Source organism: Eutrigla gurnardus, assembly GCF_963514095.1.
Source record: "Eutrigla gurnardus genome assembly, chromosome: 13".
In the NCBI taxonomy this organism is placed as follows: domain Eukaryota; kingdom Metazoa; phylum Chordata; class Actinopteri; order Perciformes; family Triglidae; genus Eutrigla; species Eutrigla gurnardus.
Window position 1 is genome coordinate 5,469,031 of NC_139936.1, and position 15,062 is coordinate 5,484,092.

Here is a 15,062-nt window from a genome sequence, read left to right on the forward strand (position 1 = left end):
CTTTCTCCCAAGTGTAGATTCTTTTTTTTTTTTTTTTTTGGCATCTCCATTTCACCTCTGATTCATAGAGATGACCCATGTCAGCGTCTCGCAATGATGATGTCACTGGCTGCTTTAGAGGGATTGCCCCGAGAGGGCTCTTTTGTGCGGTAGTAGCTCCCCTGCTGTTGCTTGCTGCAGCGTGCACACACACACACACACACACACACACACACACACACACACGCACACACACACACACACACACACACACACACAGTAAAGAAAAAACGCATCCCTGCCAAACAAAACCATTTGAATGTAATTATGACATTTGGCTTAATAAATGACTCCACCACTTTTCTAAGTGTTTTTAAGGAATACCGCGAGGCACTCTTTGCAATAATTCAAGAAAAATGAAATATTCTTATCAAGGCAGACTACAGCATGTACATCAAGTGAAGAAAGTGGAAATGGATGATTCACAGTCTCGCTGTCCTCGGGGTGCGTGCGTCCCCAGCAGGACACCATACAGTCATCCTCAGTTTGGCAACAAAAAAGCTCCACATAATTATACATAGAGAAGGAGGAATCCTCCTCTCATCTAGCATCAAAGCAGCCAAGCCACCCCTAACCACATGCAAATCCACCCGGAAACACACGTACATGCAGACAATAGACTTTACCGTAGCGCTACAAGCACACACACACACATACAAACACACACCTACATTCAAACGCATGAGCCGCACACGTTCCAGACAGTAAGATAATGGCCTAGAATTTTTTTTGAACAGCGATCTGCAGAGACAGTCTGTCCTTTGGGAGCACTTTCTCCTGGTGGTGACCTGATTGGGTGGTTGGCATTCGGCGCTGCTGTTATGCTATTCCCTCAATGGTTGGCGGTCCACGGGGAGGACAGCAGTTAGCCAGTTCTCTCTCATATCTGGCCAAGACGCACGGAGAACCCTCGGGGAGGAGAATCCAGAGGACTGCGTTGGAAACTGTTATTATTGTACTTAACTTTATCACGGGTAAAGAAACACTGTGAGTCAGCTTGTCACACTTAAGGCGGGCCCGTTTGTCCCGTGCGCTGATCCACATCCATATATAGCTCGTCCAAAGAAGGAAAACACTCGGCGTCCTCAATGCTGTAACGTTGTACTGTTGAAGCCAAAGTGAGGTCAGAGCTGCAAATCTCCAGTCGTACAACGTAATGCTCCGGACAACTTTTCAAAGTGACAGGAAAATGAAACACAATGGGGTTTTGAACCTTCCATATTAAGACTTACTGTCATTTTAATGAAGGTGCTAAATATATGATGTAACGTTTACTTGGTAAAACTGTGATAAATTCACATCATAACTAAGCACAAAACGGAGGGACAATCGACCTCTTTTGCAAGTCTGTCATCACACGTGTCTACATCAGAGATGGGCTGTAATAGCTGTGCATGTGTTAGTCATAATAACTTTGCCCCTGTTAACCCTGAAACTTTTCAAACAGTTTAAGTGCAGCTTATGTGGAAACGTTTTCTTCAATTATACGCAGCTATATGTCACGTCTCAACTTTTACATAAAAGTACACAGTGTTATTAGGTGTTATAATGGTCTTTTTTCTTTTTCCTGACCATAAGGGTGTGTTTTAAACCTTAACTTGCTTTGTTTTTGTCTCCGTTTTAGCTTTTGTTGCGCAACTTCAACAGAGTTCGACGCTGCATCATGTTCCTGATCAACACGGGCTGCTACATCAACAGCTGCTTCGAATGGGACTCTCCACAGAGGAGCATCTGTGCTTTTATAGTACGTAGAGATGCACCTACATGTACAGTACCATACAGCAGTGGATCACATACACAGAAACTGAAAAATAAATGTGTGGAGATTTAATCTATGGACACAAAGATGATGCTTTCTAGTTTATTTGGTGTGTAACTAAAAATGTACCTACATGTAGTAAGGCATACTAGTTTGTAATTATCTCTCACTTATTGAAATTTAAATGAAGCAGACTCACATTGATCAGTTCCATTCTACAACAACAACTCTGCCAGTTAACATCTGCACACACACACACACACACACACACACACACACACACACACACACACACACACACACACACACACACACACAGAGGCTGTAGGACCATTCCTGCTAACAAAGTATGGATCCTTCACTCGTAAAGCACACTCTAACACGAGGGGTTGTTGATGTCTCAAGCACAGCTAAGTACATTCTCAAAGTGTAACCCCCTCCACACACACACTCACACTCTAATGTCTTGATATGATGGTCCGGAGTGAATCATCTTTTCTGATTTTGCGTTAAAATCAAACTATATACATGGCAAGTGTCCATTTTGGAGTCGCGGGGAATCGGTGGAGAGTTGTAGTCGCAGCTTAAACACTCGCCTCAGACATCGAAATGCTGAGAAAATGCAGCTATAATCTATCTAAGTGTGACAAACTGTTCCTGCAGACAGTAGAAATGGCAGCTTCTTTCTCTCTTCTGCCGTCAGCCTCCTCTCTCGCTATCTGTCTCCCTCCTGCTCTGCCTCTCTCCCTCCTTCCCTCTCCTGTCATCTGTGTCTGGTATTAAAAGGTGAAGTGTAATTGGACAGCAGAGCTATCAGTAAAAGACATTCTCCTGCAGGGCTGTATGGAGGTTCCTACCCTAAAGATGACAGAGCAGGCATTTAATCCTGTCTGGTTTAGTGTCCTGACTTAAGTAGGTACAGGACAGGTGGACCCGCCCCGCCCCGGCCCTTTACCATGGGGGCACTAAGTGTCTCCACAGCAGACACTAGACATTAGCAGCGTTTGGCTGTCTGACACCAGCTTCATCCCTGCAGAGACTGTATGTGTGTGTGTGTGTTTGTGCTGCGGGTCACAGTGTCATCACAAGACATGGGTCAGAAGAGACATAGTATTGATCAGTTAACATTTTCCCTCCGTGCGTGTGCGAGCGTGCTCATGTCTGAGCCCGGCGGCCGCGTTTGCATTTTCTCTCGTGTAAGGCTGAACGAAGCCTCCTTATCTTTTAGAAATAAATTAAAATTTCAGACCCCCCCCCCAAAAAAAAGAATGTCAAGGAATTCACAGAAAACAAGGTCACCACAGAATTGCCAATCTACTCGGTGAATAGAGAGAGGTTGCAGCCTTGGACAGCGCCACCTCTATGTCAGCACACACGCGTCTTGTATAGCCCTCCACCCAACACAGCGTACCCACATCCATTTCTGAGTAACAGTGCCAACTATTCATGTTCTCATTGTACTCGCTAAAATGCAGACTATTCAGATGACGATAAAGGATGTATCTGGGCCAAGGACGTTGTGTTTTATAGTTTATAGAAAGTCTGAAATTTAGGTGTCATTGTGCAACTACACCCCCCACCACCCCCCCGCCCCCACCCCTCGCTCTTTTGGGAGTCTGTTATCGTAGGAGTGTGCACTTAGCTAAAAGCATCAGAGTATTTAGGGCCTCTCTTCTACACAGGTACTCCCTCCCTCCCTTCCTTCCATTTCTTCATCCCTCTCTCATTTCTGCCTCACTTTGAGAGGCCTCTTAATCACTTCGCTCATCTCTTTAAGTGGGTTTTTATGGGGGGCCATCTGGCCAAGGTGGTGTGTTCATGAAGGTGTACGGCTGTGTGTGATTATGGGCATGTGTGTCTGTTCACATGTGCACTTGTGTTTCTGTCTGGCTGTCTTTCTAGACAGATGTTACACTTAACTTTCCAGCGCGGCTATCGCTACAGAGGAGGAGTTGTGTGGGCAATTCAACCCCTAAACTTACAAATGTGTGCACTTCTTAACTGCTAAGTAAGCCCGAGGAGGTGCGTTTAAGTGTGTCCGTGTTATTTGTGCTTTTCTGAATGCAGTAGTACATCAAAATCCAGTTGTCATACTGTGTCACTTCACAACGTTCCCTCCATAAAAAAAACACTCCAAATGTTCTCCATCGTCTCTTCTCTCTCCTTATGCCCGATTCTGAAATGCCAGCCGTACGTAAACATCGCCTTTTAGTGCCAGCTGTGATTAGTGTGTGTGTGTGTGTTTTCGTGCGCATGTGAGAGAACGAGAGATATCGCATAGTCTCACATGCCGCCTTTCTCTCTCACACCCACACTGCTGTCACCCCCCCATCCCGACAGTGAATCAGCCACCGTGGCAGCTTTGCCTGAGGCGTTGGCACAATGGACGGGACTGGAGTTACCTCCTGTCCTGCATGATGGGTGGTGTGTGCGTGTGTGTGTGTTGGGGGGTCTCGGTGTGTCCGTCTCCCTGTCTCAGGGTTAAGCGTCTGCTTCCTCTCTCCACACCTGCGAGCTGAGTGTCTCGCCCTCCTATCCATCCATCCATCCTTGTTCCTCTTTATCTCTCCCTCCCCTCCTCTCCCTCTCCCTCCTCTCCCGGAGAGTTGAGGCCATTGTGGGGCTGAGCGGTGTTGGGTTCTGTTCTCCTGCCGCTGCTGCCAGCTCTCCCCACGGCCCCTGCAAGACAAGGCTGTTATTGCCCCAGGGACCGCAGGCCTCAGCAGCTCTTCCTCCAAACAAATTTGCTGTAACTTTATCTGCAATTGGGCCCTGAATTGGGAGCAAATAGAGGCAGCTTTGTGAAGCTCGGGGAAGGGCGAGGGCAGCGAGCTGGGGGTTGTTGGGGAGGCAGGGGAAATGATACCGGGCTCTTTTATGTCAGGCAAAGTAGGACTCTTATCAGGAAGAGAGCCCAGACAAGGGAGCTACTTCTAGAGGAAACTGGAGCACCTATCACCTGCTTTGCATTTAGATAAAAATTCACCCTGCTGAAATAAAAAAAAAAAGAGTAAAAAAAAAAAAAAAAAGCAAAGACAGGTACAGAAGCAACTATTGGAGTGTGTGCGTGTGCGTTTGCACATGTCTGGCTGGCAGTTTGATGCACATACACGCACACACAGTGCAGAGACGCCATAGCAGTCAGTGGTACACACCACTCCAGGTCTCTTTAAATTGCTCCTTTGACTCCTCTTCAAAGAACCTGTCTAACTTTTAAAAGTTTTAAAGTCGGGAGTTCGTCTTTGCCCACAGCAAGGGACAGCTTTGAAAGATATACTTTCACACTTTTTTTTTACTGCTCTCCTGATTTGCAAAAAGAATGATAGTTGAAATATAGTGGCATGACTAACGGAGAATACCAAGTCAGAGTTTAATCACCAGAGATAAAGACTCAACAGGAAAGGCCTTTTGTTGAGACGTCAGGGACTCGGCATCCTTTACTTCGCGGAGCCGTGTTGAGTTTCATCGCCGTGGCCATAAAATAATTCTTTGTTTAAAGATTTCACGTTATTGTAAAATGACTGGCTTTAACACATCGGGCTTAGTCATTCAAGCTTCTTTTCTTCTTCATGGGATGAACGGCGTTAATTGTGCTGTGGATCTAGGTTCTGCAGGAGTACAGCAGGGGGCAGTCTAGCACCACAGAACGATGGGTAGGCCCGTTCACAAACAGGACACATTCTCCCTCCCTCTCTCCTTCCCTCGAACTTAACAGGACTTCTCGTTGCTATCTGGCAACACTTAGTGCCAGCATGGAAATTGATGTAAGAGAGATAAAGGGGAACTCTGAAATCCAAACTTCAGTTTCACTCCACTGAGACAGAGCAGGGGGAAAGTTAGCCTGGTGTGTGGTTAATGTAAGCCAAAGTACGGAATATTACCCTCCCACGGTGCCGCGGCTCAGAGCCGTAAGGACGCGAGCTGTGTTTTGAAACAAATAATGCAAGATACAACTCTCGACGTGCCGCACCGAGTGCTTGAATAAATCATTTTGACTTCTCCTTGTTTTTGTTAACATTTTTAATATATCGTCTGGTGTTCTGGGGATTTCTTAATATTAAGGGAAAGCGGTGAGGATTATAACTGTAATAAAATTCAACTACAGAGACTTGTCAAACTAATTTAGTTTGCTGATTGTGTGTATCGGTATTTTAGCCAAAATATTACAAATTATGCTGCCATGGTTTTACTTTGTTCATGCTTGTGAAGGTCTATTTTAATTACACGTCTCATTTGAATTTCAGCTTGTGCTCAGATGTGAAGTTTGCCCAGTTCAGATGCACCCTTTAACTATATTTGAAATGGTTTAGCAGACTTGACAGTGGAAAATATTGTTTTACTTTGTTTTTTTGACAAGTTGTGACAAACAGTTTTGTTCCTAGAAATTTTCAGTGCATTTCACCAAAGACCAGTTAAAGCACAAACAAATTTAAAAGAAATTACGTTTTTTTTTATGACAAAATAGATTTGCTGTTAAAAGGCAAATCATCAGCCAGTAGTTTTGGTGACAAAATGTCAGTTGCAGAAGAAGAAGAACTAAACTCTAAGGATATTAGATAGATAGATAATAACAGATAATATTTCATACAGTAGCATGAAATCGTTTGTTTCTATAACAAATGTACACATTTATATCCTCTAAAGACTAAATTACAGTTTGCATGATTTGAATAATTAGACGTGTATATACAGAGAAAGGCAACACACTGTCTGTGTTGACATGGATATTCTTTACAGGTAAGAATGAGCAGAGTTAAGCAGAGAAGCGTGCGCGAAGCATGCCGAGCTCCCTCTGTGTTCAGATATTCACCGACCACTCCGACCACACAATCAAACACAAATTATTCCAAAGACTGCATCTGGAGCTTCATTTAGCATTTCCCCCCCTATTTTTTTATTCTGATCCCACATGTTTCCCCCCCCTGCCGCCTCCGCCTTTCTCTGGTCACTGACATCCACAGCAGGCTCCTTCCCACTCCTGCTTCCCCAGGCAAAGAGCCTGCTATCTGGTGTAGCAAGCAATGGGGGGGGTGTGGAGGGGTCTGTGATCACCCGGTCCTGGTGGAAAGGTCCAGGCACTGCAGGGCCCCTATTACCCAGCCGGAGGGCACAGAGACGGGGCAGGGCCGGCCACTGCTGTGCCTGGGTGTCCGGTTCCTCTAGCTGCCAGTCAAACCTTCGCCTTCAGCTACTATAACCAACTGGCGGAGGAATGAAGGGGTACGACAGGTTAAACAACCTCAGGCAAACGGAGAAGAAAGCCATTTTTTTTCTAAACATAAAAGAGGGTTTTTAGGTTTCATATAAACATCAGGACAGTGAGGAGCAATTCATTCGTCTGTGATACCATGAGCGATTAGGGAAGCAGACACTAAATATATTTACGATACATGCCTACTGTACGGTGTATTTATAGCAGAGCATTTGAAAGGAGCACTCTGTGTATTTTTTTGTAAATGCAGGTATTTATAGCTCCTAGTAGAATAGGTTTAAGACAAGTGAGCTCCTTTGTTTGTTTGACTGAAGACGTGTTTCTGCATCTCTATTGCACGTTGTTTAGTCCCAGATTATTCCAGTTTAACAGTGTTACAGGTTTGTAAATTAGACTAATTTGTAGGGAGATGGATCATTTTACAATGGTTATATTTTTGTCTGTGTTGATGAGCATGTGTTTGTCTGTATTCAAGTCTGCGTTGTTGAGCTTACACAGTCCTAACGGCTTTTCCCCACGAATGAAGGGAAATGGTTGTTTTGCTTATTACTATACAAATATGAATTATTGAATACGTTCCGATTCTCCAACACAGCTGAATCAGAGAGGCTCTTTGCATGTGAGAAAGTGAAGTTGAGCCTGAGAGAGACGGGGAAAGATTTTAATCCTTTTGGGAGATTTGGATGTTGCACCAAGGCCATTCAGGATTATTTCAAATGTACATTTAGCTCTCAGCATTATGCACATACTGGACATTCCTAATGTATAATGTATGTCTGTTTTTGCTTTGTGTACACGTTTTGTTTGTTAATTTTACATGAAGTTATAAAGTTTGGATATCAGCCTTTAAAACTTTTTGTTTTCCTTTTACACGAGAAGAGGAAGTTTGGAAAATGTTATGTTTAATTGTGAGCAGTTGTTTGAATTGATATTCAGATGCATGGTTGTGTGTGTGTGTCTCTGTGTGTGTGTCTTTGTGTGTCTGTGTGTGTGTGTAGTTTAGTGTCTGAACGGCTTCACTACTGTAATACCAGACCTGCATACACACTCTTGCGGGGCTAACACACACACACACACAATTTACTTTATTGTTTATTAAGTTTCGTGTCTTGTTGATGTTGTTCTGATAAACAGGATAGATCATAATTGGAACACAGACCAATAAATCGGATTTATATACTAATAATATCTATTTCACCTCTTAAATATCGTATAAAAAACTGCCTTATTAAACATTTTCATACAGAAAATAATTCATTTCTTTGGTCAAATTTGAAATAATGGATTTCTTGTACTTGAATTTGATAAAGTATTAGGCATGGTTTGCATTTCTTATAATTGCTTGTGACGTCTTATCAATCATTAAAAATCTCATCATACTTTAACCTGAATTTATTAGAAATGGTAAATATTTTTGTTCTGTTTCTGACTGACTTTTATTCCCACAGCGTAGCCGATTTCTTCCAGCTCCACTTCTTTTTGAAACCGTTGTAATGCTTTCTCACAGTTGACACAATGCGTCATAAAATAGCAAGCCTCCATCATTAGCAATTTCACTTTCCCACATATATTTCCCTCCAACCCCTGCGATAATCGGTTGTCACAGGCTAAAGAGCCCTGCCAAGACTAGAATACAGGGTTTTAGGAAAGGTTAATTTTCAGATGGTACTTTTCTTGTTGGGTGATGAGAGGGGAGGTATAGAGGTTATGGTTTTGGCAGATGGGTGCAGAGGAGGTTAGAGATGGGGCATAAGAGTCTTTGAGGGTAGAAGAGAGGGTATTGGTGCTTGGAGTGACAGGGTTAGGGACTCGGGGTGTGGGGTGGGTGAGGTCAGATGCTGGGGTTTGGGGTTGAGTATGGAAGGGTCAGCTCTGACGTGCTGGGGCTGAAAACGGTACATGACCTCAGCCTCCAGGATGATTGGCACGGAGGAAAGAGGCTCTGACGGCTCGTACTCATCCTCCTCATCGTCCTCAGCTGAAGGCCTTGAGGGTCAGGGTGTTGAACTAGGCTCACCGACACCAGACCTGTACCTTTTGTCCGGACCCCATCTTATTTTTACGCTTTGTTCCACGTCGGTTATGATTCTGCATATGAATGCGTTGTTTCCAATTGCACATATGGCCGGCGTACGTTCTCAGGAGTTTGCCTCCCGAGGGTCAATATGAGGTCTTGGATGTATGCATTCTCCGCCCACGCTGTTCTCACTTATTTTTTTTGTCCTCGCTTCTCTTTTGCTGATTGTTTTGTCTTCTTCTCTCTGCAGCTTTTTGTCATTGTTGTTTGGAACTTTGAACTCTATATGATTCCTCTGGCTTTGCTTCTGCCTTTGGCCTGGAACTACTTCCTCATCGCATCGGGGAAGGACACCAGGCAAGACGTGGTGAGTAAACCCCGCAGCGTCTCGATATCCCTCCGCCTTTCTTTCATTTCACTGTAAAAGCCACGTTCTACACACAATGCAGGGTTAAACCTCGGACGCCATTGTTTCACGGAGACATTACGCTCTTTATTATTGACAAAAATCTAATTTCCATGCGTTTCATTCCTGTGATAAAAGGCTTAATACATGGAATACATATTTGGGCTGTAAAAGATGTGACGGGTGATTATGATCATATAGATATACCGATGAGCATCAAGATGAGCATTCTACAGACTCATTTAAAATATATCTTTTGATTAAATAGCATAAACTTTGAGCAAAAGTGGAATTTAATTTAAAAAATCTGTGGTGAATTATTTAAGATGATAAAAATAATAAAAAAAAGCCTCCATCTGCCCCTTGAGCAGCTGCATTCTCAGTGCAATCTCACATTTCTCACATTGCCTTCTTTGAGGAAAAGGAGGAAATAATAGGCTGTCACCTTGAGCTACGTTACGCCACTTACCTGGTAGTGTATTTATTTAATTCTTTATTTTTTTTTTTATCTCTTATACCAATTAAATGATGTCAAAGCAATGTCATGGAGAAACAGACATGTTTTAATCATGGCCGGGCACATTTGGAGAGTAGAGAGTGAAAACGAGAGAGAGCGAGCTGGACTATGGCGTGAGCGTGAACAATGAAGTGATTAATTTTAATAAGTGCCTTTTTCCAAGACTCAGTTGGAAATAACCATTTAACAGACCTCAGATTTTTTTTTTTTTTGGAGTATCTTGCCTTCTATATAAGTACATTTATCTCTTCATAAGGATTCTTTGGGTTAGATTGGATTGAATTTGGAAGAGATATTATATTCAGGCATTATAATGAACCAAATCCCATTGCTTTGTTTCACTGTATGATGAGTACTGTACATAATTTACAACGGTTTTGTTACTATTTGCTAAGTCCCCAGAGCTAAGCTTCTCTATTTATAAGCATCTATTTCCATATTTGTTCATTTCAAAAGTTGACAATAAAATCGGCAAAGGACGACCCCGATGAGTCAGACGCACGCCGTCTGTTTCTTCACCATGACCTGCTGTTTGTGATGCATACTGGGATTTAGAGTATTTAAACTGTATATAGTCAGTAACGTCAAGAATATAAGGTTTACAAATGCAAGTAGGCTCACTCACAAATAATTAGTTTAAAATGTGTGTTTGTCAGACTTGAATTCCAGAGGATATTTTCCTTCACCTGTAGATGGCGACATTGCTTGACAAAAAAAAAAATCACACATGCCTTAAGACAAAACCCAGTAAGATGATTTGTCGTCCCCCCCCCCCCCCCCCACCTGCTGCTTGTATTTATCTAGACCTAATGATATTCTTTTCCCATGCACTTCCTAATTAAACGAGGCAACAAAGGTTACATATTCTCGTAATGTGCCACTCACTTCACGTACGAGTACGTACATGTAACTCCCACTTCATGCAGAATTGCTTTTCTTTCCTCCTTGAAAGGGACTATTGTGTCTCAAGTAGCTCGGGAATTGGTTGGAACATTAAGACATGTTGATAGTGTTGATACTCGTATGGCAAGTGCCTTTTACAACGGGAATACTGTTCTGCTCGGCTCCACAAAGTTGTCCAATCAGAGACGAGAGGAGATATGGACACTTATTACTGTACGGACATAGGATCTTTTAAATATCAGTGTTTTTTAATATCTGATACTGGCTAATTTTGATCGACGTGTACACACTTCTAAACTGAAGGACGTGTTTTGCCTCTGAAGGTTGCTTCACCGCAATCATCTTCATAGTGTGTTTTTGAGGGTGTTTTTGGTTGAATGCAAAGGACTTATCTGCTCGGGACGATTGCTGAATAGATCACAGATCACAAGGCCAGGCGTGTTTTTTTTAGCCGTGAGAGCCCTCCTGCAAAGTTTCATCCGACCTTCTAACAGTTAAATGCCTCCATTCTCTAACATGAGCACAATAAGCAATTGCTTTAATTGAGTGTGTTGTGTATTTCTTACTATTGCACGGCCTTTACGTGTGGAGTGGAGGGCCAGTGCTGCTATTGGTGGGTGTGTGGTGAAGTTGGTTCAGCCTGATGATGAGATAGAGGTAAAATCCGCAGTGCAAGAGAGAGAGGTAGCTAGAGTAAATGAACAGGTGTGTGCATGATGCTTTAACACTGAATATTGTGTGTGTTATTATGGTGGTGTTGGCAACTACAGATGCATGTGAGTCACTCCAGTTGTGTGGAACAGTGTGTATTGAGATCAAAGTTATCTGTGAGTGTCTGGGTTTCTATGCATGTGTGTGCAGACATGTGTATATATTTTTTGCAACAATAGATCTGATGAAAGTGGGATTAATTGTCAAAGATTAGCAGCATTAATGCTCCTTTTCTTGCTGCTGTGACACAAAGAAGATTCTCTGACAATCACGGTCTCACCCCCTCTCTCCTCCCTCCTTTCCCAACTCTGCCTCTTCCAGGCGTGATAAGTAGAATTCAAACGCCTATATAGGTAAAGTGACTTGCGGTGGTGTAAACATTCATTATTTTCAGGCATTTGTTTGCATCTGCCGGGACACAGACACATTCAGATACAGGTTTCCCCTCCCGAGTCCTGTCCCTGTTTGTGCTCAGCGGTTCCCCAGTCTGAGTCGTGGGGGGGGGGGGGGGGGGGGGGGAGTGAGTACAGTGAGTGCATACAGACTCTTAGCTTCCTCTTCCGATTCTTTATCAAGCTGAAGTCATGGACAACTCACTGTTTCCCCTCTTGCACTTGGCAGATGACAGAGAAGAATAGAAAAGAAAACAAGGGGAAAAAGGGCTTTCTAATTACTTTAAACAACACACCAAATTAAAGCATTGTGCTGAGTCGAGCAAGGGTCAGCATCCGGAGCGCTGCGGTTTTCCAGCAGTCTGGGGTGAGGGTAATGCCAAAGGAATCTCTGCTGAACTCCGAAGGGTGAGGGAGAGGGAGAGGGGGGAGAGGAGGGGGAGAAAACGCAACAAAAAAAAGTATATGCCTGACTACAGACTTCCTAATGAACTGGAGGGCTTTGCTTCATCCGATGGGTTCAATGTGAGGACCCTTCTCTGATTCGACACCGCAACCGCAGCCCTGTTCATGGCAAATAAACAAACACAGTGTTCTCCACACGCTGTAATTCAACACTCGGGGGGTCACTGGCTGTTGCGTGGTTACTCGCTTGCTTTGCAAACAGATCTCAGATCAGCGCTCCTTACCCTTGCCCCAACCTTGACCAGTACCTGCTAAGCAGTCGGAGCGTCCTCAGAACAGCGATTAAAGGAGGCGATGCAGCAGCGAGGTCGCCGACCTCCTCTCTCATCGTGTAGCACTCTGACCTGTGAACACTGACTCCTCGACACTGTTGGCTGACCTGCGTGTCATGCTGTAACATGCTCACTGAAGCAAACGATCAAAAAAAAAGAAGAAGAAGAAGAAGAAGAGAGGTTTTTATGCTTTTGAATGAGTATTACACGGCTTTCACGTTCAAAGGTAATAATGTACGATCAAAGGAGGTCCATCCTGTCTTCCTGCATCCGTGGAGTCCCCTATTGTTTGGAGTTGGAGAAGCACTATAATGACATGACTCTCTTCATCACCGTCTTGTTTCGAAACCTGGAACCATTTGGGGCTTAGAGCCATCGCGAGCCTGTTGCAAAGGAAGCTGCCAGTGGGCTGGGCTCGGTCAACCAGAGGACAGGCAGCTCTGAGAGGAAGAAGGGGCTGCGAGGCGCGTGTGTTGTGTTCATGCGTGTGCCTGCTTGCATGACGTGTATACGATGCACGTTGAGATTAAGGAGCATCCCAATAGAAATCATTCCTTGCTGTTCTGTTGGCCCAGAAAGGCCCTTACCAGATGTTAGGAAGGTGTTAATTTCGGTGCAGGCTGTCGTAGAGGGCACATACGGAACATGGTGATGTCTCTTTTTACCACGGGATGATGGGCAATTAGGCCTTGTCACACTGGAGGATCATCATCTTTATCCCATGCTTCAGACCATTACATAGATTCACCCACTAGATTCGCCAACCCATTACAGAAGAGAAGACCTTAATGGCCTGAAGATGCTTCACGCACACAGACATGCCTCCAACCGCGAGCTGTGAGCTGACAACTTCTAACCCGCACTACAGTTAGATAGCGTTTCCATGAGATAAAATGTGGAGTTTCATCATCCCCAATTTCACTTAATTTAGAATAAAATAATTGGCTAACATTGTCATTTTGTGTTTGTTCAAATCCGTGTAGTAATTTAATCTTTACTTTCCTGACTGTGTGAACGCAGTATATTCATTAAAAAGGGAATCCGGTTTCCAAGACATTAATAATGTCTGATTTTATCACAACATGGTACCGTTTCTAGAACAATACTTGGATGCCATTTTTATCTATTCTATTTTCTCCCTGATTTTGCATCTCAAAAATAAATAAATAAATAAATAAAAAACCTTCTCTGCGTCTTTAAACACTCTGTGCCTTGACATCTGCCCTCATTAAGAGCCACGCACAACGCGGTAGAGAGGGGTAAATATTAGGAAAGCTGTGAAGGAAAAGAGGAAACTCTGCCTATTATACGGTGCCTCAACTCCTCCAGAAAGTCACACCTCCACTACCCCCCCCCCCCCCCCCTCTATAAAACCACAACTCTGGAAAAAAGATGGAGATGGAGTGGGAGCAGGAGACAGAAAAAGACAGAGAGGCATTCAGAGAGATGGAGCGACAGAAAGACGGAGGCAGAGGAAAACAGCGGTGGATGGCAGGCACTCCTCAGTGCGGAGTCAGACATGGCACTTGGTGACAGGTGACAAAATCAAAAGGTCATGTCACTTTTAACTGGAAGCGCCTGTGCCCCACTGATTTCCCCCGTGCCGCCCCGGCATCGGCGCGCTCATCTCTGCTCCTCGCTGCTCCTCTCGCTGCCTCTCCGTCTCTGCTAAACTGGCAGACGGGTTGGCAGGCTGGCAGGCAGAGAGACAGGCGACGGGCATAGTTTGAAGCGGGACGGGAGCATCGGGAGCATCAGGAATACCACCGCAGAATCCTCCCAGCCTCCCTTTTCATCACGTTGTCGCTCTTTCTCTTGATTTCCCCTCCATTTGTCTAACTCCCTTCATCACACCCAACCTTTGTAACTCTTTGCTAACAACGTCGGCAGCTCAGGGTGTCTGCCTCAGTGCTCGTCGTCGTTGTTGTTGTTGTTGTGTCTGTACAGTACACCCGCTGTGTGCCAGCTTTTCCAGTTTGAACCTTGAGCTCCAGCTCGTTTCCACAAATATAAGAAACACCAAGAGGAGATGGAATCATCTGTCTGAAGGACAGACATCTTATCACTGCGTTTACTGTATTTACTCACTTCCTCAACAATGCTAGTGGAGCATATAAAGCGGCGCTTTCGTTCCGATAGCTGCCTGAATCCCTGAGTAAACACACGCTTGCTGATTTGTCAGCAAATAAGCAATGAGAAATATACATCGCCATGCTTGCATTACTATCCCCACACATAATCTTTTCCAGCGCTCGCTGGATTTGGTGTTGCTTTCATGAATATGGAGCTGCCCTTCTCACCCCCCCAGCCTCCAGCTCCGGTAGCACCCCGGCCTCACCCCTCTCTGGCCCCCTGCTGGGTGAGCCCTG

At 44.3% G+C, this 15,062-nt stretch overlaps 1 protein-coding gene across 8 annotated transcripts in view; it reads left to right on the forward strand.

Moving 5' to 3' along the window:
• mctp1a (multiple C2 domains, transmembrane 1a) overlaps positions 1-15,062 on the forward strand; it is a 455,748-nt gene that overhangs the window by 68,218 nt on the left and 372,468 nt on the right. For all 8 annotated transcript variants that reach the window (XR_014598230.1, XR_014598231.1, XR_014598232.1 and 5 more), the window contains 2 exons: positions 1,664-1,783; positions 9,278-9,394. Coding sequence is in view for 5 of the 8 variants with exons in the window: in XM_084025756.1 (XP_083881882.1) it covers positions 1,664-1,783; positions 9,278-9,394 (237 nt within the window). In the remaining 3 variants the exon portion in view is untranslated. The remainder of the gene's footprint in view (positions 1-1,663; positions 1,784-9,277; positions 9,395-15,062) is intronic.